The 27100-nt window shown below is 35.4% G+C and overlaps 1 protein-coding gene across 1 annotated transcript in view; it reads left to right on the forward strand.

The window, feature by feature from the left end:
* The window catches only part of LOC122408149 (uncharacterized), a 1237064-nt gene that overhangs the window by 558138 nt on the left and 651826 nt on the right, over positions 1-27100 (forward strand). Inside the window, exon 13 of the mRNA XM_043414787.1 lies at positions 9543-9771. Within this exon, the coding sequence (XP_043270722.1) occupies positions 9543-9771 (229 nt within the window). The remainder of the gene's footprint in view (positions 1-9542; positions 9772-27100) is intronic.

Consider the following 27100-nt stretch of genomic DNA (forward strand, 5'->3'; position numbering starts at 1 on the left):
ATAATAATTCCATATTTGTAGTTAGTTTCCAAATTTATCACTCGACAGACCTAATGGGAAAAGAATAACTACCCAGTATACCAAGACCAGAAAATTTTTTGAAAATCTGATTTACAAAATGTGCAATTCAAGATTATGGTTAGAAACCTCTCGAATCATGTTACCACAATCATCATGAAGAAGGAGTAGAAAATCATAGGACACATATTAGGGAACGAATTAATAATATGAATCGATCCGCTGCAAACTGATGGGGTGGAAACAAGGATCGGAGAGGGCAGAGCCAAACTGAATATCAAGCAAAATATGGGAATGTATATATATAATGTTGACACAAGAAATAAATTAGAAAACATTTATTCAAGTAAAGTTTCTAATATCATTCTAACAGTTCCGTGTTTTTGTTCTATTTATTCGTATGTATAACCTATTTACACATGATATATAACCACGCCAGTGACGATATATTCGCACTGGACAATATTTTGTAATCTGGTTTAATTGAAGGATTATTTCAGTCAACACTTATTTCCAATCGAACGAAATAATGAAATCTTGAAAAGTTTCATTGACATATGCATCGCGCATTTTTTATATTCTTTTTCACACACACATCACAGACTACATTTACGCGACCGCTTTGATACCGATTTAATATATCATAAATTTTAACAAAATAAATAGTTATATGCACTTCTTTAGATGACGAAAATTATTTTTTTATTTATCCCGCACGCACTTCGTAATGTCGAAACTCTGTTCATGCGATCAAAAACTGACACACGGTTTGTATATATATATGTATATCGATCGAATTTATGACTGCTGTTACCAGCTGTGCTGCGTCGTGTGCTACGTTATGAAGTTGACGTCAGATTTCCAATCATCAACAACTAATTTCAACAACCAATCACAACGTCTAAAAATGGATGTCGTCAGATCCAACCAATCAGAAACTCGATAGCATCAAAGTGCCTTTGATGGTGTTATACTATAATATACAGACACATAAATTTTTGAATGTGTTGGTAACTTTTGCATAATCTTGAGCCCGTGCAAAGTTTTTTCTCAGCAATTACGCCACCAATAATGCTGATTTTGGGCTCATTCGATAAAGAATTTCTCAATTAGCTGAAAGTTCAATTTACAAAGTCGTACATAACTCATAGGCTTCGCAATTAAAGAAAATCACATGCCAATTTTACCCCCACCACCGCGAATCGTTTTATTCAGAGAAAGTATAGTCTCGGCGAGAGCCTCGGGCCAGCAGACGACAAGGCTGTCAATGTACTTGTCCCGAGACTCTACCGAGTCTCTTGATTATTTCAATTTCATTTAGACCAAACAAAATATCTACTAAATATTTCACATTCTAAAATCCTACACTTTATATAGGTTGGTGGCAGCGAAGACTAAATAAATTTCCCGATTATAGTACGAGAGCCCACGACCAAAATTTCGGTCTTATAGCAATACGACCAAAACCGCATCAAATCGATAGCCACGATTGTTCTGAACTCAAAAATACCCATATCAGAAATTTTCCGCGTAGCGTTTGATCTGACCGAATTTTTAAAAATGTCAAAAAATTTAGCCGACATGTTTTATAGCAATATGTCTGATTATTGGAAGGTAATTGAATGATAGCTCTAAGATACCGGAAACATATTTTTCAGAAGTTAATAGTGTCGCCCGAACCCGGAGGATCACTTAAAAAAATTAGAAATGAGACTAAAAAAAAAACCAGCAATACGTCTGAAAATTTTGTTTATAAGAAAATGTGCGTTAGTTGACGATAACAAAATATTTTTCAGAAGAAAATGTGTTGTCGCATTACATTTCGAGAACGTTTTAAAAATGTCAAAAAAATGTACCGACTTGTTTTATAGCAATATTTCTGAAAACTGTTTGACATGATAAAATAAGTTGTGCAGATGTAGAAAAAATGAATTTCAAAAAAATATAGTGTCGCCCCTTCTCTATCAGAAAAGTTTTCGATACTCCGTTTTATCGTATTTACTCGAATCCGTAGAACCGAATTGAAGAGAGTTAAATAATTAGTTCAAAAGGGAACTTGGATGGAATTGCCAAAAAAAAGCCGTTCCCGCCATAGGAGCGTATCAAGCGCCGAGGCGATTGCCAGGTTACTCCGAAACGTTTTTTTCGTTTTTTAGGGTTGTAACGACTTTTTCCATTCATCGCACAAATACTCACTTTCGACAATTTCTGGGCGCCAGTTCACGAAATCTCGTGAACAAATTTTATTGGAAATTATCGAAAATGAGTTCTTTAATTTTTCCCGGTCGTAGCTGTAATTAAAGATCAATTTGGTAGAGGGGAGGGGTTACGATACTTTCGATAAACTAATTACTTCGAAACCAACGATATCCGGAATTACAAGTATGATTTATTAATATCCACAATTTACAAATAAAAGAAAAAGTTTCCGGAAAATTTCATTTCTTGAACAATTCAATATCTCGGTTCTAAATGACATAAAATTCATAACGAGAACTCAATGGGTCGATACGTAACATTTCAACAATTCAGGATCGACACGATCAAAACAAAATATAACACAACAGTCAACTTAATCTATGAATCTCGAGCTTGAACACAAAATATTAAATAGAATTCCTCTCGGCAATTTAAACCAATAAATTACAATGACTAATTGCGAAAGATCAACATCGCACGACAAGATGTAACCAGAATTTTCCAAACGCGTGCGTACCTCGAAACAATATCGCTCTTGTAACTTTTAAAATTTTCTCCAAATATTACTCTCGAGTTTAACGAAATAACAAACGAAACGATACGAAATAAGAGCGAAACGACGGCTCACCGCTATGGTTCCAGAAGGACGAGATCCGCACAAAGACCACGGACTCTCTCCATCGACAATTCGGGGCGTCGACTTCTTGATCGGGTACGGCAACGATACAAGAAAAGACGTCTTCCGCCATTGCGGTCCAAAACTCGAGTCCTCGATAATTGTACCGAGAGCATGTACGCGAACCGAGGTTCTTATCTCCCACCCTTTAGTCCAGTCACCTTAGCATAAGTTCTATTCAAGAGACCTAGAGGTTAGCCAATTTTTTTATAGGTTGTTTGGACCTACAGGAATATAGCCCTGAGTTTTCGAACAAATCCGACTTGCACTTTTGCAATAAAAAATTATTGAAAAAAAAAAATCGATTATTTTGAGTTGGTGCTCAGGGAACGCATCTGATGGAAAAACTTAACACATGAAAGTTGTTCGGCATAACGTCCTCTATAAAAAAGGTCTCATACAAAAATGCGCTATCATTGTTAATTAAGCAGTTAATTGCAAATAAAGACAAAAAATCACAACTTTGTTTTTGCTGCTACAATCGTTTGTTTGTAGAGTAATCGGTTTGAAATTCATACAAGATGTAGGGAATTCAATGCCCAAGAGAATGGTGGCAGATTTATTAACCTGTGAGATATAGTTTAGCAACAATTTGCGATCTTCGAAAAAACTTTGACATCTCATAGAATTTGGCGATGAAGGCCTACAGTGTAGAAAAAAATCGAGGAGCTTCGTGTCACCGTGCACAAACTTTTTGGAAAAAATAAATCGTTTTTGTTGATAATAAATAGTGTTTTTTGACGTTTTAAAAATTTTGCTTATAAACAAATAGCAATTCTGGACAAAGTTACAAAGATATTCGGAAAAATCTTGGACCATTCGATGCGTTTTTGGAAAACGAACAATTTAAAAAAAAAAAGTCGCAATATCTCTATTACAGACCGAGATATGAATATTTTTATATTTTTGCAAATATCTGTTGTTGATATTGAGATTTTTGCAAAAATCAAATTCGATAGCCTTCCGTAGGGTTCCGGCTATGAGATTCGATAAAATACTGACCTCCAACAGGGATTTTGTCATCACGGTTATCCGTGTAATCTACTCGACGGCGCGCGGCCGAGAGCGCGGCGACGGCCGCTCGCCCGGGCGCGGCGGTGGGGGTACCCCTTCACGCTCCGCAGCGCCGCTCGAGCGACTTAGTTAACAAATTTGATAATTCCCCTTAGAATGGTCGTAGAACGATGTATTTTTTTTTCATTTTGCGTGATTTTTTCTCGCGAACACGATGGTACCATTAAAAATCATGTCCGTCCCATAGGAGAGCCGCCACGATCGATTTTAAAAATTCCACATATAACCATGCTTTAAATTCAATTTACCGTTAATGGGAGCACTATTCAAGCAGCTGGTCAGAGTATAATGATGGCTATGTACGGAGCGCGTAATGGTGATCTTACGAATTATCAGGAATTCCAATATATGTGTTTTACAAAATCGAGTCTTAAAAATACATTCAATTTAAGTTCTCTTCCCCCAACTGCTCAGGCTTGTAATGAACATTCGCTTCGCACATTTCTACAAGTTTGCCAATGGCAAGGCGAATGTTCAAAGGACCCGATGCAGTGGGGGTGGAAAAAAACTAGACATATTTTAGAACCAATCACATGTAGGAAAGATCCCATTCCGTCGAATTTGTTGGAAATCATTTCTTGCTCGTGCGATAAGAGTGGCTGTACATCTTATTGTACGTGCAGGAAATTAGGATTAAAATATACGGTACTATGTAAAAAATGTAACGGCATGAGTTGTGCGAATACTGCCGAACACGAAATAATATTAAGCGATGATGAGGATGGAAAAGAAAATTTCTATTATGAAGAAGCGATCGACGATGAAATAGAAATTGACTTGCCCGTTGTAACGGTGCCAATAAATGTAAAAGTATCCAATAGCGACGATGAGTATGAACCTGACGAGAAAAAAATCAAAACGATGTGAACAACTATTCTTTCTTAATTTTTTTTCATTCACATAAATAAACGAATTGTAATGAATGAAACAATGTTGAAGAAAATATTTATTCATGATACCCTATCCCATTAACGGTAAATTGAATTTAAAGCATGGTTATATGTGGAATTTTTAAAATCGATCGTGGCGGCTCTCCTATGGGACGGACATGATTTTTAATGGTACCATCGTGTTCGCGAGAAAAAATCACGCAAAATGAAAAAAAAATACATCGTTCTACGACCATTCTAAGGGGAATTATCAAATTTGTTAACTAAGTCGCTCGAGCGGCGCTGCGGAGCGTGAGGGGGTACCCCCACCGCCGCGCCCGGGCGAGCGGCCGTCGCCGCGCTCTCGGCCGCGCGCCGTCGAGTAGATTACACGGATAACCGTGATGACAAAATCCCTGTTGGAGGTCAGTATTTTATCGAATCTCATAGCCGGAACCCTACGGAAGGCTATCGAATTTGATTTTTGCAAAAATCTCAATATCAACAACAGATATTTGCAAAAATATAAAAATATTCATATCTCGGTCTGTAATAGAGATATTGCGACTTTTTTTTTTTAAATTGTTCGTTTTCCAAAAACGCATCGAATGGTCCAAGATTTTTCCGAATATCTTTGTAACTTTGTCCAGAATTGCTATTTGTTTATAAGCAAAATTTTTAAAACGTCAAAAAACACTATTTATTATCAACAAAAACGATTTATTTTTTCCAAAAAGTTTGTGCACGGTGACACGAAGCTCCTCGATTTTTTTCTACACTGTAGGCCTTCATCGCCAAATTCTATGAGATGTCAAAGTTTTTTCGAAGATCGCAAATTGTTGCTAAACTATATCTCACAGGTTAATAAATCTGCCACCATTCTCTTGGGCATTGAATTCCCTACATCTTGTATGAATTTCAAACCGATTACTCTACAAACAAAAGATTGTAGCAGCAAAAACAAAGTTGTGATTTTTTGTCTTTATTTGCAATTAACTGCTTAATTAACAATGATAGCGCATTTTTGTATGAGACCTTTTTTATAGAGGACGTTATGCCGAACAACTTTCATGTGTTAAGTTTTTCGATCAGATGCGTTCCCTGAGCACCAACTCAAAATAATCGATTTTTTTTTTTCAATAATTTTTTATTGCAAAAGTGCAAGTCGGATTTGTTCGAAAACTCAGGGCTATATTCCTGTAGGTCCAAACAACCTATAAAAAAATTGGCTAACCTCTAGGTCTCTTGAATAGAACTTCGTAAAATATGGCCTAAGGTGACTGGACTACCTTAGCCTACTCGCGAGAATCTCAACTGTCTCTTCTAGAATGTTCGAGAGCCTTCTCTGGCTGACCTGACCTCAATGATGTGTTTTGAATTTGATGACTCGCTAGCAATAATTTCGACGTTACGCTAAGCGACTTTGCCTTGTTTCGTTGAGCAGCTATTTCGATGTTTTATTCCATGTTATTGGAAATTTCGGAACGAAGCACGGAGATCCTCTAGATGCTGAGAGACGCATCTTGAGTTCGACAGCTAGGGTGGAGGCATGAAGTTCTAGTTGATCTTGAATCTTGTTATTCATCTTTTTGAATCTTCCGACTGATGAATTTCTTTGCGATGCTGGATTTTCGATGATGTTCGGATGGAAACCGCCGTTCGCTCGTACCGCATAATTTAAAAATAATTCAAAATTAAATTAGTTCTCGTTAATTACGCTAGCGTTTGGTCTTTCTGGATTTGCTCGAGAGACATTCGTCGATGACGAAAGACGCTCCTGTCCCGTGTCGTGCCAATTTTACTTACTTTGTGACGTGTGCAGAATTACCACGTCACAGGGTATAGGCGACATCGAAAATTTCTGAAAACATTTTTTCAATAATTCCGACAGCCATGTGAAAAGTTAAAAAAAAATTATCCGGGTTGCTATAAAACATGTCGGCTAATTTTTTTGACATTTTCAAAAATGCGCTCAGGCTATACGCTACGCGAAAAATTTCTGAAAACGAACTTTTTTGTCATGAAATGACAATACCTATGTATGTTATGTAAATCAGACGTATTGCTATAACGCCGACTGCCTATTTTTTTTTGACACAGCAGAAATGACCTCCCACGCAGTTGCTACACTTTTGACCGTTACTACCCACCTAGTCGGGTTCTAAATCATATAATCTAACGATTTTATATAGTTTTAGCCGTATTGCTATGAGACACGATTTTGCTCGTGAGCTCTCGTACTATTACGTTCGCCCCTTCTGGACGTAACAATATCAAATCATAAACTTCCCCTAGGAAAAAAAAGGTTAGGACAAGTACATTGTTGGTCCCTCGTTTGCTCATAATTCCATCCATACAAAAAACTTGAAAAAAATTATTTTATAAAAAAAATACAGAACAATTAGAAAAAAATGTCACAAATCTTGAAAAAACATTATCTTTAAAAAAAACTAATCTGTATCTATTTTTTAAAGTGTCAAAAGAATTAAATAACAAGAAAAAAATAAAAAACCGAACAATCGCGCTTGAAATTATTTTGGAAACCGATGCCTCATTCTTCTTATTTGATTCGAACAGCTAAATCAATTTGAAAAAATTCCATCTATCTTACTTTCAGCATTAAAAGTATATCAATTCGAGGCCAAGTATTTTCTAATAAATTGAAAAAAGTTACCATTTGAGTTACGTGCAGCACTAAAATTTATGATATCAATCGAAGGACAAGTAATTTATGAGTAACTCCAAATTTCAACATTATGAAATTGTTCTAAGAAACTTTTAAATCCAAAAAAATCACATGCAAGCTAGTCATTTCTTACTCTATGGTGGCAGAGACTTTGTTTTGAATTTGTTTTATTTAAAAGCTTTCATATTTTTTTTATTCACAATTAGGGTATATTAGCGCGCGCTGAAGCGTGCGTGTAAGGGTTTATTAGCGCTGCTGCGTCCAAGGAAAGCTTGTAACCACTCGCGTATACACCACTGCCAAATTGATAGTAAACAACTGTGAAACTGACAGCAAGGCTCCGAATTTGAAAGCCCCAGCGACCAATCACAGTACGAATAAAGTGACAACAACACTGCCCCTCGTTGGTGACCAACTTCGGACGTTACTCACCAACTTTTTAGAAGGGGATGATTTCATCGAAAAAATTAACAACAAAATTTCTAAATAAAGGGGAAAAATTCCACAATGATACAATATATTCATAAACCTTACGGAAAATGTTTTTAATCTCACAAAGTTGTGGAAACATTTGGAGAGCATCAAACTGTTATAAATTGTACAAAACTTGGCGAAAATCATTGAAGGACTTTTTTTAAACATTACATAAAAACATGCCAAAACTTTTATAAACCTTATTGGAAAACATTTTGTATCATTCAGAGCTATCACAGAAAAAAGATTTGATATGAAACCATAAAAATCCCCTCTCGAAGAAAGAAAATTCACACAAGATGATGCCCGTTTTCGCATTAAACCTCAGAAAATAGGAGCAAAAATTTTCAAACGTCGCAATGAAAATTATTTCAAACGTGAAAAAATATCAAATATATTACAATCCTACAGCATTAGTGGATAATACTATCTACTAATATACCCATTATGCGGTATTTGAAACGTTAATAAGAGTATTGAAAAGAACTTCGAACATTCGACACACAAAACAAACATCCATGGATTAAATTGTTGACTATAATTATTTGTCTGCATGCGGCTTCTCATTCAATATTTTATAAGAGATGAGAAAAACATTATTTACGAAAACTCCATTTATTCTAGAATGCATGACAGAGCATTCCTTGATAAACTAACCAAATTCTGCACTCTATTGATTTTGGTTATTGAGCTCATCAATAGCAAATTCCACGAGCTAAAAAAGACTGTTTTTTACTATTACGACTTTATTGGAAATGTTGAAATTCTTGTCTACTACTAGCTAATGGTTTTCCTTAATTTTACAAAAAAATAGGTAAGAAGGTACAAGAAAAAAAGGTTGGGACAAGTACATTGATGATTCCTTGTTTCCTGGTCATATCACGAAAAGTGTAAAAAAAAAATTTCATAAAAAAAAATTATAAAACCAAGTGTAAATAATTTCAACAGAACAATTCGAAAAAAATTTCACACCGATGCCCCATTCTTTTTATCTTATTCTAAAAGCTAAATCAATTGACAAAAAATTCCATCTAAGTTACTTGTAGCATTAAAATTTATGATATCGATTCGAGGCCAAGTATTTAATGGTAATTCGGAATATTGATTCTTATGGGGGAACCGTCAGGAACTTGAGAGAGTTCTAATGAATCAAAAAAGTTACCAATTGAGTTACGTGCAGCACTAAAATTTGTGATATCAATCGGAGGACAAGCGTTTTATTAGCAATTCCGAGTTTGAATGAAATTGTTGTATGGAGCGTTTAAATAAAAAAAAAAATCACATCAAGGGTATTGTAATTTCTTACTCTATGGTGGAAGAGATTTGGAAGATAATCGATTCCCCTCAGACTTTCAGGATCCCCGGATATTATTGACAATATTCGACATCGATTTTGAATCGGTACAAATTATGTTTAAATATGTGTTAAAAGTACTTGTCCGGCCCATCACTTCTCATTTAAATTTTTCATTGTATTCATGTCGGTATAAATCGTTGTCTTGTTTTCATAACACTTGTATAATAATGACGTATGATCTCCCATCAGGTTAATATTGGAGAGTTCAGAAAACTTTCCTGTTCCTGAGAGAAGTCGAGTGAAGCGATCTGGCACAAAGCGTCGGAAGCCAGGAATAAAACTGACAGTATTGTCGGTAAGCAGCAACGAGGGACAATCAATAACTGTAGAATGTCAGCTCGACACCAGCAAGCAAAAAACCGTCACTTTCAAATTCGATCGAGACGATATGGTTCCCACAGACATCGCGAATAACTTGGTAGGAATGCTTTTTTGCAGTCCAAGAAAATGATAATTCATCTCTACAGTAAAGATAGTAGTCTGGTTTGTTGAATAATCGTTTTGTTAATATATTCTGACAAAAGAAAAATTAGAGCACTGTCATTATGGTGAATTATCTACAGTCTCATCTCATTACTTACGTTCTAGAGATTTTAGGGATCTTTTTTTCCTCTCCTTAGAACGTCTTGATTGATTCGTTCCAGTGTTATTTTCTTCATCCTACAATCCTCTACGACGTATCCTCCGGGACCATTTACTTTCTTTCGGTGGGTTCCGTTTGATAAACAAAAAGCGAAAAAAATGATTATTTCCTTGGAGTGTTTGCTAAAAAAAGAAAACATTTATGTTCATTCGAACCAGAAGTGAATCAGTGATGTTTAGCATGCCCAAATCTTGAGCCCTGAGCGAACCCTGACTGTCGTGGCTACAACAGATGATATTCTTGCCGTTGAAAACAAAGAAGCCATCATAAACCCTTTTATAAATGGGTCATTCCATATCAAAACGACCAATCCGTGACCCCGATCATTTTTGATTTTACTGGAAATTTTCTATTATTTTGTACCTACTGAAAGAAGTCGTTCCTAATTTTTTTAAATTTTTTCCTTAACCCATCTGATCACAATAAATTTTTCAAAATTTTGTACAATTTTTCTGTAAGCGCCCATAACTTCTTCAATAACAGAGATATTGTAAAAAATTAGTACTTCATTTTTTCCGTCTTAAGTTGTAGTTTTATGAAAAAAATACAAACAACATGACAAAATAAAATTTCATACTTTTTTTTCAGTTTTTAACCAAAAATATTTTTCTTTTCAAATTTGGACCGTTTTGATTTTTTTTTAAATCACCACGTTTGAATAGACCTTTTTACACATGCAGAAAAATTTTTAGCTTGTGATATTCATAACTTGTTATTTTTTTTCTATTTTTTACCAGGTGTCAAACGAAAAAGCGTTTTTCGTCCTTGAATGGACAATGCAAGTATTAGAGAAGAGACATTCCGCTTCATTTTGGTTTTTTTTTCTTAATATCTCTACGTCTACGACCTATTTCGCGGTTATTACGTCGATTCAAAAACGTCCGTTTTTTTGGCTTTTTTTATTTTCTTTCTAGATACAATTTTTTCTCTTCAATTCTGCGAACAAGTCTTCGAAGGTTTTTAGCTTCAATTTTGTAATTAGAAAAATTTATTACGATTATTTTTTGCAAAATTATCACGTTTTTACCAAAAGAAGACAAATTTTCAATACTGTCGCGTACCGCGAGAACTATTAGGTTTCACAGGATATTTCAAAAATTAAAAAAGTTGAGTTGCAATTATTTTAGGCACTGGAATTTTTTTTATATTTTTTTCTGAAATTTCTTTTTTCATCATATTTTAAGTAGAACCTCAAGTACATTGTATGTCGTAACATGAAAACGGTGGGGTTCTTTTTATAAAATTTTAACAGAAAAAAAAGTTCTATTTTTTTTGTCCTTTTCCAATTAATTAGAATTTTATCAGATTTTTTACCAAGATTTTATCAATAAGGTTTTCAAAATCATCATCATCAATGAAAAATTCAAATATAAAAATGAATCTTCTTTTATTTTAGATATTCTAACACGACTCCATAGTTCACAAAAAAACCCAGATCAACGCCGAGAATAAATCTTTCACGTTAAAAAAGTATTAAAAAATAATGTGATGAAATTTTAATGAATTAAAAATAAAAGAAGATTACTTTTTTCTCTGTAAAAATTTCATCCAACTTTTCTGGATTTTTGTCCGGAAACATTGCCCGGGTAGTGTACGTAACGATGTGTTCAATATATACTGTAACGCGATGTTTCCCCGCAAGGGTCCAATCTGTCCCTTCTCGACTCACCTGACCCGCTAAAGGGTGGCGGCGCACCGGCGAGGTCGGGCTGGGCGACAGGTATCGAAGTACCGCCGCAATACCGACTTATTTTTTGCCCTCCCTCGCCAAATACGGCCTTCCGAGCCTCCCAACACAGGTGACCGAGGATGGTCCGCCTACTCAGCTCCAACTGAAGTACTCAGTGGTAGAGGGGCTGGCCCAAGATTAGAGTAACAACACGGGATAACACAAAGGGTCGAAAAGAGATACTCCACGCGTGATTATTTCAACTTAAAATGCGGTTCATTAGTCGGAGGTAGTCGTGATTCGCAAACGATAATACAAGAAAATAATAAAGAAACCCAATATGCTATCGAATCAATCGTACACAAGGAAAGAAACCCCGCTAAAGAAAATCTGGAATCACCGCTGCGAGGTAGTCCAAAATAGATAGGTAAGCAGCGGCGCGTCGTGGCTTGTAGGCAACTTGACGGCTCCATTTACAAAAGAAAAATATAACATAATGACGCAGTAATCGTACGCGAAAGAAATAAAACCCGATAGAGAAAGTATGGAATCACCGCTGCGAGGTAGTCCGAAATGGATAGGGAAGCAGCGGTGCGTCGTGGCTTGTAGGCAACTTGACGGATTCTCGTTACACAAGAAAATATAATGTCGAGTTAATCGTACGCAAAAGAATAAATCCCGACGAGGAAATAATGTTTCGCCAGGGACCTTCGACTACGACATATACAAGAAAGAATACGCCGGAACGAATGTAACGAAATTGGCTTAGAGATAACACGCGCGGCGAGCGCGAAGCGCAAACAAAAAGGTAAACATGCGAGGACGACGCTGGCCTCGAGCGCGCGCTGAGAGAGAGACTGAGGCAAACCCGGTTGTTCACGAATACGATATTACAAAATCGGGGAAAAGTACGACGCAATATTCGTCGTAGGATACCCGCAAAATTCTCACAGAAAATACTTTAATATTAATGAAATAATTACAAATAAAGAGGGGCCGATTCGGATCGTGATTGTCCTTCCCCGTGATTCCGCAAACTTATCAAGAGACTCGGTAGAGTCTCGGGACAAGTACATTGACAGCCCTGTCGTCTGCTGGCCTGAGGCTCTCGCCGAGACTACACTTTCTCTGAATAAAACGATTCGCGATGGTGGGGGTAAAATTCGCTTGGGATTTTCTAAAATTACAAAACTCATGAGTTATGTACGGCTTTGAAAATTGAACTGTTAGCTAATTAAGAAGTTCTCTGTCGAACGAGCCCAAAATCAGCATGATCAGTATCGTAATTTCTGAGAAAAAACTTAGCACGGGCTTAAGATTATGCAAAAGTTACTAACACATTCAGGATTTGACGCATCTGTATACGCGTACTCCAACCGCTACAAACATAGGCCCCTTGGCCCCCATGATCACCAATCCCTGGTGAGAGAAATTTTGCTGCAACCAATGAAGGGTGAGAGAATTTTTGGGCCAATGACATTCAATAAAAAGAGCAAGGAAGTTTGGCGGAAAGCTGACGAGCTCGAGAGCTCGAAATCGCTCGAAAGTCACCAGCTGAAGTTTCACGTCGTGTTGACGCTTGGGGTTATGATGTTAGGAAGTGCGTGCGGGAAAATAAAAACCTAGGGAAAAAAAGGTTGGGACAAGTACATTGATGGTCCCTCGTTTGCTGATAATTCCACCCATAAAAAAAACTTTAAACAAAATTTTTTTTTAATTGTAAAAAAAATTATTTCATAAAAAAAAATACAGAACAATTCGAAAAAAATTTTACAAATCTTGAAAAAACGTTATATTAAAAAAAAACTAATCTGCATCTATTTTTTAAAGTGTCAAAAGAATCAAATAACAAGTAAAAAATAATAAACCGAAAAATCGCCCTTGAAATCATTTTGGAAACCGATGCCTCATTCTTCTTATTTGATTCGAACAGCTAAATCAATTGAAAAAAATTCCATCTAATTTACGTGCAACATTAAAATTTATTATATCAATTCGAGGCCAAGTATTTTCTAATGAATTGAAAAAAGTTACCATTTGAATTACGTGCAGCACTAAAATTTATGATATCAATCGGTGGACAAGTATTTTATTAGTAACTCCAAATTTTGACATTATTGAATTGTTCTAAGAAGCTTTCAAATCCAAAAGAATCACATGCAAGCTAGTCATTTCTTACTCTATGGTGGTAGAGACTTATAAGAAAATCGATTCTTCTCAGACTTTCAGGATCCTCTGGTATTTTTCACAAAATTCAACGTCGATTGGATCGATACAAATTATGTTTAAATAAAAGTACTTGTCCGGCCCATCACTATCCATTCAATAAAAAATCAATCATAAAAAACGAAATTGTACGGCAGAATCTGGTCAAAAATTTATTGAAATGCGATTCATTATTAGTTTAATATTCTTAATAATAGTATAGGTTAGTTCTTATTCCGAAATGAATTCGTTCGCTGGAAGAATAAGTGGGAAGTAAAATTTGCCATCATTGAATATAAACTGGAGAGTTATTTTGGAAGCTTGAACTATTATGTATAATTTTTTTCATTTATCGATGCACAATAATATCCCTTGTATATTGCGGAACAATTTGTTTACGTTTTGTATTAAATTAGTGCAATTAAGTAAAAATTACTTGAAGATAATTCTCTCAATTCCCTCTGCATGAATACTTGTGATCCATCAGTTCTAGACAAGCCCTGATTTTTATTTGGATAGACAATTTAAACGGAAAGTCATGGGCCGGACAAGTACTTTTATTTAAACATAATTTGTATCGATCCAATCGACGTTGAATTTTGTGAAAAATACCAGAGGATCCTGAAAGTCTGAGAAGAATCGATTTTCTTATAAGTCTCTACCACCATAGAGTAAGAAATGACTAGCTTGCATGTGATTCTTTTGGATTTGAAAGCTTCTTAGAACAATTCAATAATGTCAAAATTTGGAGTTACTAATAAAATACTTGTCCACCGATTGATATCATAAATTTTAGTGCTGCACGTAATTCAAATGGTAACTTTTTTCAATTCATTAGAAAATACTTGGCCTCGAATTGATATAATAAATTTTAATGTTGCACGTAAATTAGATGGAATTTTTTTCAATTGATTTAGCTGTTCGAATCAAATAAGAAGAATGAGGCATCGGTTTCCAAAATGATTTCAAGGGCGATTTTTCGGTTTATTATTTTTTACTTGTTATTTGATTCTTTTGACACTTTAAAAAATAGATGCAGATTAGTTTTTTTTTAATATAACGTTTTTTCAAGATTTGTAAAATTTTTTTCGAATTGTTCTGTATTTTTTTTTATGAAATAATTTTTTTTACAATTAAAAAAAAATTTTGTTTAAAGTTTTTTTTATGGGTGGAATTATCAGCAAACGAGGGACCATCAATGTACTTGTCCCAACCTTTTTTTCCCTAGGGGAAGTTTATGGTTTGATATCACGTCTTTTTTCTCAAAAGATCCTTATTTATGTTCAGATGACTATAAGATTTTAGTTTAAATATCTATGAATTGTTTATAATTTTCGGCGTATAACGTTGGTTTTCACGAAAAAAGACCTATTTTTCGTCGAAATTGTACTGAAAATATTTCGATAGAGGTTTATTCTTGGACTTTGGTGATTTTTCTCCTTGTCTTCTAATATGTTTCGTCCATTGGGAACTCAAGAGCATGGAGCAATGCGTGTTGCGGGCCGAGATATGATTTTCGGCTGATAACGTTAGGAAAAAGAAAGGAAAAGAGGAAAGATAGATCAAATTCAAGACACAACAAATCCAACAGAATTGGCCCTTTTTAAATGTTGCTTTTGCATTCTGAATCTAGACATTTTCGTGTCATTCAAAACGTGTCCCCGATGAAATATATTTCCAAAGTTTGCAAGTGGCCGCTGAGATCCAATTATCTACGGTTTGATAGTTGCTGAAAAAAGGCACCCAGAAACATTTATTATGTCAGAACTCAAAGAAGCAAAAAAAACTGAGCGTACTTAATTCAACAGAGCAACGGAATTCAAAAACGTTTAAGGTATCTGCATTGGTTTTGGAGAAAAACAATTTCAGGAGAATTCAGGAATAAATTTAAAAGTTTAAAAACTCAGAATAAAATAGACAACGGAAACTTTAGGAATTTAGAAAAGCTGAAGACGTTTGTGATGAATTTTTGAGATTACATGTTACGGTTGGAGTAAAAAATTTAAATGATTGGCACACATGTTGCGACACAAAAATATGAAAGTTTGGAGGCATTTGCTTCATACCGCAGTAATACAAACTTCAATAGTATTTAAAAAGAAATACTTTAAAACTTGCTAAACCAAGTTCTATTACTCATTCTCATAATCAAAGATAGGGGGTGATACTTAACACACATATTTATGCACAGAAATTTCAGAGTTCGCAGGTATCTGCGCAATAAATTTTGAAGACAGCAATTTAAAATCTATCCATAAATGAGCAACTGAAGACTTCTGTGATGAGTTTTTTACTTCATATATATGTTACAGTTAGTTTTAAAAAGTAAAATGAGTGGCACAGTATATAAATTTTATAATTCGCAAATTTTTGCTGTATTTCAATAATCCAAATCTATAGTATTATAGAGAAAAGTTGGCAAAAGTCATGATGTTACGTTGAAATGACATAGCGAATATTGTATTCAGAAATTCTGTATGTTCCCATGGATGTTAGCTAGCATTATATTTGATCACATCCAAAACTGAGCAACTGTAGACTTAGCGTAATGAATCTTTTCACTAATAATTCCACATTTGTAGTTCGCAAAGTGGGAATACTCAACATACATGTCATTTCATAAGTATTGTTGTCAAAATTTGTTTTTGCCTACTGCATTCCAAAGATTCGACTTTTCATATGATCAGCAAACAAAGCATCCAAAGACTTTTTGGAATAAGTTTCAAAATTTGTTACTCGACAGACCAGGTGGAAAATGAATAACTACACTTATATCAAGACCAGAAACTGTTTTGAGAATCTGATGTACAAAATGTGAGATTGATGATCATAGCTGGAAACCTCTTGAATCACGTTACCACAATCAGCATGAAGAAATAGTAGAAAATCATAGGACACATATTAGGCAATTAATTAATGATATGTATCGATCCGCTGCAAACCGATGGAGTGAAAACAAGGATCGGAGAGGGCAGAGCCAAACTGAATATGAAGCAAAATATGGAAAACATGAGAAATAAATTAGAAAACATTTATTCAATTAAAGTTTACAACATCATTCTAACAGTTCTGTGTGTTTTTGTTGTATTTATTCATATATATAATCTGACGCCTTCATATATATAACCTAGCCTACTGACGATATATTTACACTGCACAATATTTCTCGCACTCTGATTTAATTGAAAGATTACTTTAGTTAACGCTTATTTCCAGTCGAACAAAATAATGAAATCTTGAAAAGTTTTCGTTGACATATGCATCGCGCATTTTTTATATCCTTTTTCGCACACATATCACAGACTACATTTACGCGGCCGCTTTGATACTGGTTTAGTATATCACAAAATTTAACGAAATAAATAGTAATATGCACTTCGTTAGATGACGAAAATTATTTTTAGTCATCCCGCACGCACTTCATAACATCATAACCCCAAACGTCAAAATGACGTGAAACTTCGGCTGGTGACTTTCGAGCTCTCGGCATGTGACGTCAGTCCGCGACACCGCCGCGAAGTTAGACCGAGGGACATGAGGCCTTTGATGGTATTATATACAGACATGTCAAATTTCTAAATGTGTTAGTAACTTTTGCATAATCTTGAGCCTGTGCAAAGTTTTTTCTCAGCAATTACGCTACTGATCGTGTTGGTTTCGGGCTCATTCGAAAGAGATTTTGAAATTTAGTCTCCAAACTAATTTTCGCTTAACAAAACATCTCTTGAGCTCCGCAATTCTGGAAAATGACATGCCAGTTTTACCCCCACCACCGCGAATCGTTTTATTCAGAGAAAAGATAGTCTCGGCGAGAGCCTCAGGCCAGCAGACGACAGGGCTGTCAATGTACTTGTCCCGAGACTCTACCGAGTCTCTTGATAATTTTCACGTCATCTAACGAAGTGCATATTGATATTTATTTTGTTAAAACTTGTGGAATACTAAACCGGTATAAAAGCGGCCGCGTAAATGTAGACTATGATCTGTGTGTGAAAATAAAAAATATAAAAAAATGCGCGATGCATATGTCAACGAAACTTTTCAAGATTTCATTATTTCGTTCGATTGGAAATAAGTGTCAACTGAGATAATCTTTCAATTAAACCAGAGTGCACGGAATATTGTGCAGTGTAAATATATCATCAGTTGTGTGATTATATATCATGTGTAATAATGTAGGTTATATATACGAGTGCCCTTTGATAGCTGTGTGGTAATAACGAACCGGCCAGGGTTTGATGTTGTGCGGGACAAATGTAACAAACGTTCGCATAGTTAGTGAATAATATGAATAAGGCAAATCAGTTTATCAAAAATAGGTCTGGAAGTTGTAAGGAAAAATGTTCGTCAACCTAAAACGTCAAATTTTCTTTTTGCGATATGAAATATTATGGTTGATAATTAATAAATCAAGAACACACGGAACTGTTAGTGTATAATGTGAGAAACTCCAATCAAATAAATGTTTTCTAATTTATTTCTTGTGTCATCATTATTTTTGAATATTCCCATATTTTTTTCCTATTGAGTTTGGCTCTGCTCTTTCCGATCCTTGTTTTGACTCCATCGGTTTGCAGCGGATCGATACATATTATTAATTGGTTGCTTAATATGTGTCCTATGATTTTCTACTATTTCTTCATGCTGATTGTGGTAACGTGATTCAAGAGGTTTCCAATTATGATAATCAATCGCACATTTTGTACATCAGATTCTGTAAACAGTTTCTGGTCTTGATATAAGTGTAGTTATTCTTTTTCCACCTGGTCTGTCGAGTAATAAATTTTGAAACTTGTTCCAAAAAGTCTTTGGATGCTTTTTTTGCTGATAATATGAAAAGTTGAATCTTCGGAATGCGGTAGGCAAACACAAATATTGACAACAATACTTATGAAATGACGTGTATGTTGAGTATTCCTATTCTGCAAACTGCAAATGTGGAATAATTGGTGAAAACATTCATTACGATAAGTGTACAGTTGCTCAGTTTTGGATGTGATTAAGTATAATACCTGCCAACATCATGGAAACCTACAGAATTTCTGAATGTTATGTGCGCTATGTCATTTTAATGTAACATCATGACTTCTAACAACTTTCCACTCTAATACTATAGATTTGGATCATTGAAATACAGCAAAAATCTGCAAACTATAAAATTTATATACTGTGCCATTCATTTTATTTTTTGACTCGCACCGTAACATAAATATCAAGTGAAAAATTCATTACAAAAGTCTTCAGTTGCTCATTTATGGATGGATTTGAAATTGCTGTCTTCCAAACTCATTGCGCAGATACATTGAATCGCAGCAGATACCTGCGAACTTGGAAATTTCTGTGGATAAGTATATGTGCTAAGTATCACCCCCTATCTTTGATTATGGTAATATGTAATGGAACTTTGTTCAGCAAGTTTTAAAGTATTTCTTTTCAAATAGTATTGAAGTTTGTATTACTGCGGGATGGAGCGAATACCTTCAAACTTTGATATTTTTGTGTCGCAGCATGTGTGCCAATTATTTAAATTTTTTACTCCAACCGTAACATGTAATTTCAAAAATTCATCACAAAAGTTTTCAGCTTTACTAATTATCTTAATTTTCCTTTTTCTAAATTCTATGCTAAATTTCTGAATTTCCTAATTTATTTCTAAATTATCCTGAAATGAAATTGTTTTCCTCCACAAGCAATGCAGGTACCTTAAACGTCTTTGAATTCCGTTGCTCTGTTGAATCAAGTACGCTCAGTTTTTTTTACTTCTTTGAATTTTGATATAATAAATGTTTCCGGGTGCCTTTTTTCTGCAACTATCAAACTGTAGATAATTGGATCTCCGCGGCCACTTGCAAACTTTGGAAATATATTTCATCGGGGGCATGTTTTGGATGACACGAAAATGTCTAGATTCAGAATACAAAAACGACATTTAAAAATGGCCAATTCTGTTGGATTCATTGTGTCTTGAATTTGATCTATCTTTTCTCTTTTCCTTTCTTTTCACTAACGTTATAAACCGGAAATCATATCTCAGCCCGCAACAAGCATTGCTACATGCTCTTGAGTTTCCAATGGACAAAACATATTAGAAGACAAGGAGAAAAATCACCAAAGACCAAGAACAAACCTCTATCGAAATATTTCCAATACAATTTTGATGAAATTTAAATCTTTTTTCGTGGAAACCAACGTTATAAGCCGAAAATCATATCACGATCTACAACCTGCTTTTCCCCGTGCTCTTTGATTCCTAATTGACAAAACATATTAGAGTACAAGTAAAAAAATCACCAAAGTCCAAGGAGAGACCTGTGACGAAATATTTTCAGTACAATTTGGATGAAAAATAGGTCTTTTTTCGTAGAAACCAACGTTATAAGCCGAAAATCATATCTCGGCCTCCAACCCGCTTTCCATCGTGCTCTTTGGTTTCTAATTGACAAAACATATTAAGGTACAAGGAAAAAAATCGCCAAAGTCCAAGAACAAACCTGTGACGAAATATTTCCAGTTCAATTTTTACGAAAAATAAGTGTTTTTTAGTGGAACCCAACGTTATAAGCCGAAAATCATATCCCGGCCTCCAACCCGCTTTCGACCGTGCTCTTGTGTTCCTGATTGACAAAACATATTAGAGTACAAGGAAAAAAATCGCCAAAGTCCAAGAACAGACCTGTGACAAAATATTTCCAGTTCAATTTTTACGAAAAATAGGTCTTTTTTCGTGGAAACCTACGCTATAAGCCGAAAATCATATCCCGGCTTCCAACCCGCTTGCGGCCGTGCTCTTGGGTTCCTAATTGACAAAACATATTAGAGTACAAGGGAAAAAATCGCCAAAGTCCGAGGACAGACCTGTGACGAAATATGTCCAGTACAATTTTGACGAAAAATAGGTCTTTTTTCGTGAAAACCAACGTTATAAGACGAAAATCATAATAAATTCATAGAAATTTAAACTAAAATCCTATAGTCAACTGAACATAAATAAGGAACTTTTGAGAAAAAAGACGTGATATCAAACCATAAACTTCCCCTAGGAAAAAAAAGGTTGGGACAAGTACATTGATGATCTCTCGTTTGTTGATAATTCCATCCATGAAAAAAACTTTAAAACAAAATTTTTATAAGAAATGGGCAAAAAAATTATTTTATAAAAAAAATACAGAACAATTCGAAAAAATTTTCACAAATCTTGAAAAAACATTATCTGTAAAAAAAACTAATCTGTATCTATTTTTTAAAGTGTCAAAAGAATCAAATAACAAGTAAAAAATAAAAAACCGAAAAATCGCGCTTGAAATCATTTTGGAAACCGATGCCTCATTCTTCTTATTTGATTCGAACAGCTAAGTCAATTGAAAAAAATTCCATCTAATTTACGTGCAGCATTAAAATTTATTATATCAATTCGAGGCCAAGTATTTTCTAATGAATTGAAAAAAGTTACCACTTGAGTTACGTGCAGCACTAAAATTTATGATATCAATCGAAGGACAAGTAATTTATGAGTAACTCCAAATTTCAACATTATGGAGTTGTTCTAAGAAGCTTTTAAATCCAAAAAAATCACATGCAAGCTAGTCATTCCTTACTCTATGGTGGCAAAGACTTATAAGAAAATCGATTCTTTTCAGACTTTCAGGAGCTTCTGATATTATTCACAATATTCGACGTCGATTGGATCGATACAAATTATGTTTAAACATGAGTTAAAAGTACTTGTCCGGCCCATCACTATTCATTCAAATAAAAATCAATCATAAAAAAACGAAATTGTACGGCAGAATCCGGTTAAAAATTTATTGACATGCGATTTCTTATTAGTTTAATGTTCTTAATAATAGTATAGGTTAGTTATACGGAATGAAATTCGTTCGCTGGAAAAAATGAGAAGTAAAAATTGCCGTCATTCCAATACCAACTGGGGAGTTATTTTTGGAAGCTTGAACATATTTAATGGGCAAAATTTTTTTTATTTATCGATGCACAATAACATCCCTTGTATAGTACAGGACAATTCGTTTTCATTCTTATTCAATTAGTGCAATTAAGGGAATATTACTTGAAGATAACTCTCTAAATTCGCTCTGCATGAATATTTGTGCTCGATCAGTTCTAGAGAAGCCCTGATTTTTATTTGAATAAACAATTTTAATGGAAAGTGATGGGCCGGACAAGTACTTTTAACTCATATTTAAACATAATTTGTATCGATCCAATCGACGTCGAATATTGTGAATAATATCAGAAGCTCCTGAAAGTCTGAAAAGAATCGATTTTCTTATAAGTCTTTGCCACCATAGAGTAAGAAATGACTAGCTTGCATGTAATTTTTTTGGATTTAATAGCTTCTTAGAACAACTCCATAATGTTGAAATTTGGAGTTATTCATAAATTACTTGTCCTTCGATTGATATCATAAATTTTAGTGCTGCACGTAACTCAAGTGGTAACTTTTTTCAATTCATTAGAAAATACTTGGCCTCGAATTGATATAATAAATTTTAATGCTGCACGTAAATTAGATGGAATTTTTTTCAATTGACTTAGCTGTTCGAATCAAATAAGAAGAATGTTGAAAATGAATTTGTGCAGTTCATCGTATAGATACAATGCATGCACTTGTACGCGTAAACTGTTTTAAGTTTATAACCCGAGCTAGCATAAAAACAGATGATAATCTCTTAATAATTGCAGAATCATTCGAGAAACCTTTGTTGCTCTGTGACGTTTGCTGGAAAATTTTTCTGAATAAGTGAGGGATTAGGGCTAAAAGTGTACACGAATGAATTCCACAAGAACCTTAATTCATTCACTGTACTTGGCTACGTTAGAAAATGATCTCATTTTTTTTTATTTCCAAAATTCAGAATTCCTACAGGAATCGTAATTCATTCACTGTATATGTTACAATAGATCTCATATTTTTTCACAGTTAAACATTTTTTTAAATTTATTTATTGACAATGAGAATATAGAAAATCATTTAAAACGACGGTCACGACCTTTCAATACTTGGCGTGCCTTTTTTACTTTTTGAAGTTTTAATATTTACTGATTTCACTTCTTTTTGCGAGACGTGACAACTATATAGGAATCGTATTTCATTCACTATATTTGTCAACTTCAGAAAACGATCTCATTTTTTTTTTTATATTTTGAAGTTTTTTATTGATAATGCAAATATAGAAAATTATTGGAAACTACGGTCGCGATCTTTAAATAATTGGCGTTCTTTTTTTACTTTGTCAACTATTTTTTTTTCTAATTTAGCTTATTTTTTAGAGGCGTGACAATATTTACTTAAGAAAAAAAATACATTCCTCGTCTTCGACGAAAATTTTTAAAACGATTTGTTTCAAGTTGAGTGCTTTTCTCTATGTGACAAAAGCAATCGACACAGCCAATTTTTCTATGTAGACGGACGAAAACTGTGCGGTTATGTTCATGTAAGTTGAAACCTTTTACAAGCAATAATGGTGACGATTTTGATTATCCATTCAGCAAATCGAATTTTCCAATGAAAGATTGGGAAATTCCTATGCAATGGGATGATATTTTCATTTTCTATTCCTTTTTTTGAAAAGCTCCACTTGTTTACTTGGAAAAATGATTTTTGAAACTATCTTCTTCTCATTCATGGATTCCATGTTGACATGAATACTGTCAATGGTTTGCAATGTCCAAGGAGATGTTTCCATGGTATTCAATGTCTAAATCCACAGCTTTATGGTTGTTGGTGCCCAGTGATATTTTTTCATGGTCTTGTGTAACGTCTGAACCTGCCTCGTCAATGTAAGCTATTAAATCGCAGATCTAGATATCGATAACTATGAGGAAATATATCGTAAACCATTGCACCGTTTACCTAAATATCGGGAAATATAAAATTGTCGAATATATATTGAAAAATACGAAGGTATCCACCTAGACATCGAAAACCCTATAGTCGCCAAACTAGACATCGAAAACTATAGAGCCGACGACCTAGATATCGAAAACCTTAGAAAAACTCACCACACTATCGGAAACTATGGAGCCATTAACTTTCATATCGGGAACCATGGACAAATTCACCTTAACATCGGAAACTATGGAGCTATCGACCGGGATAGTGAGAACTATGAAGTCGTCAACCTAGTCCACGAAAACAATGGGAAAACATACCTGGACATTGAAAACTACGGAGCCGTTGATCTAGACCTCGAAAAGCATGAAAAAACATACCAGGACGACGAAAGCCATGGAGAAATATACCTAGCCATCGAAAACCATGGAGCTGTCGACGTAGACATCGAAAACAATGGAACCGTCGACCTAGACCATGAAAACCATGGAGAACCATAACCAAACATCGAAAACTATGGAATTGTTGACCTAGCATCAAAAGCCATGACGGAATATACATTTAAAACTTTGAAGAAATATACCTGGACATCCAAAACCATGGAGGAATATACCTAGACACTGAAAAATATGTAGACACATTCCTCGAAAATCATGATGAAACATGCCTAGACATTGAAAACCATGGAGGAATATACCTGGACGACGAAAAACATGGAGGAATATACCTGGACCACGAAAACCATGAAGGAACATGGTTTTCGTGGTCCTTCATATTTGGTCATTGAAAACTGTGGAGCCGTCGACCTCGACTGCGAAAACCATGAAGAAACATACCTAGACCACGAAAACCATGGAAGAATCTACGTAGACCACGAAAACCATAGAAAAACATATCCATACATCGAAAACCATGGAGGAACATATCCAGACATCGAAAACCATGAAGGAATATACCTAGACATCAAAACCCATGGAGGAATTATCCTAGACCACGAAAACCATGAAGAAACATGCCTAGACATTGAAAACCATGGAGGAATATACCTAGACATCGAAACCCATGGAGGAATTATCCTAGACCACGAAAACCCAAGAGAAACATACCTGGATATCGAAAACTGTGGAGCCGTCGACCTCGACTGCGAAAGTCATGAAGAAACATAGCTAGACCACGAGGAAAACCATGGAGGAATCTACCTAGACCACGAAAACCATGGAGGAATCTATCTAGACCACGAAAACCATGGAGAACCATATTCAGACATCGAAAACCCTGGAGGAATATACCTGAACCCCGAAAACTATGGAGGAATCTACCTAGACCACGAAAACTATCGAGGAATGTACTTAGACCACGAAAACCATGGAGAAACATATCCATACATCGAAAACCATGGAGGAATATACCTGGACCACGAAAACCATGAAGTAACATGTCCAGACATTCAAAACCATGAAGGAATATACCTAGACATCGAAACCCATGGAGGAATTATCCTCGACCACGAAAACCCGAGAGAAACATACCTGGACATACCTGGACACACGAAAACTGTGGAGCCGTCGACCTCGACTACGAACACCGTGAACAAACGTACCTAGATCACGAAAACCATGGAGGATTGTACCTAGACCAAGAAAACCATGGAGAAACATATCCATACATCGAAAACCATGGAGGAATATACCTGGACGTCGAAAACCATGAAGGAACACGTCTAGACATTGAAAACCATGAAGGACTATACCTAGACATCAAAACCCATGGAGAAATTATCCTAGACCACGAAAATCATGGAGAAATATACCTAGACATCGAAAACTGTGGAACCGTCGACCTCGACCGCGAAAACCATGAAGAGACATACTTAGACCACGAAAACCATGGAGAAATATACCTTAGACATCAAGAACTATGGAGAAATACACCTGCACATCTGAAACCATAGAGGAATATACCTAGACATCGAAACCCATAGAGGAATTATCCGAGACCACGAAAACCATGGAGAAACATACCTGGACATCGAAACCTGTGGAGCCGTCAACCTCGATCGCGAAAACCATGGAGGAATATACCTAGACATCAAGAACTATAGAGAAATACACGTGGACATGAAAAACTATTGAGAAATACACTCGCACATCAGAAACCATGGAGGAATTAACCGAAACCATGAAAACCATGGAGAAACATACCTGGACATCGAAAACTAAGGAGCCGTCGACCCAGACCTCGAAAACCATGAAAAAACATACCTAGACGACGTGTTACGTCCAGAAGGGATGAACGTAATTGTTATAATTGCTGACGACCTCTGTGCGGTTTCACCTTTATTTCAGGGTTTACTTAACCGCCGCGAGTGGCTAACTTACGGAGTTATCCGAGGGGACGACCGAGTGTCTGCGAAGATCAAACGGAACTAAGGCCCGAGAACATCAGCCACGGCGACGATTGCTCGAAAGCGATCGTCGTGGCATGATATTCTCGTGCCGTCAGCACCCCGGTCGCACCCAAGGATATTCCTCCTCGAAACCCGGGATCAGGCGATGCTGAGCCAGCGGATTCCGAGGGCCCCAACTCGCGACGGCACGAGGCAACGCACAGAGGTCGAGCCAAGGTCGCTCTGTTGCCAAGTCTCGCGAGCGTCGTCACGCACCGCGGATGTGCCTTAACGCACGCGGGACGTGACAGACGAAAGCCATGGAGGAATATATCTGGACATAAAAAACTATGGGGTCGTCCACCTAGAAATCGAAAATCGCGACAGAATGTACCTAAACCTAGTCCTCCAAAACCCATGAGTTATCGCCCTAGATATCCTCGAAAAATCCAGCGGCGTCGACCAGAATTTTATATTTTTTTATTTTTATTATTTATTATTTAATGTTATTCGTATTATTCAATTTTTTTATTTTATTATATTATTATCATTTTATATTATATATTATATAATATAATATATATATTATATTATATATTAATTATATTAAAATATTTATTATAATAATATTTTTTTATTAATTAATATTAATAAATAAAATATATATTATATAATTATATACATATTTTATGCGCAAACCAGGAGCTGGTATTGCCCCCGCTGTGCGCCCATTCTCTGTCTCTCTCGCTCGGCGACGCAGACGGAGAGGGGGTAGCCGCGTTGAGCGTAGTACGTGACGTAGAGTGTGACAAAAGTAAGAAATCGTGCAAAGGACGTAAGTCCAAATGTAAACAAGCGTAACTTACGCCCCTCTGTCTCTAAGAAAATGAAAATCCCGAAATGATGGATTTTAAATCACTAACGTTACAGGATCTACTGGACGGATTTACTTGCAACAAAGACCAATGGAAAGAGAAAAATCGAAAAAAAATCG

Source organism: Venturia canescens, chromosome 1 (genome assembly GCF_019457755.1).
Source record: "Venturia canescens isolate UGA chromosome 1, ASM1945775v1, whole genome shotgun sequence".
NCBI lineage: Eukaryota > Metazoa > Arthropoda > Insecta > Hymenoptera > Ichneumonidae > Venturia > Venturia canescens.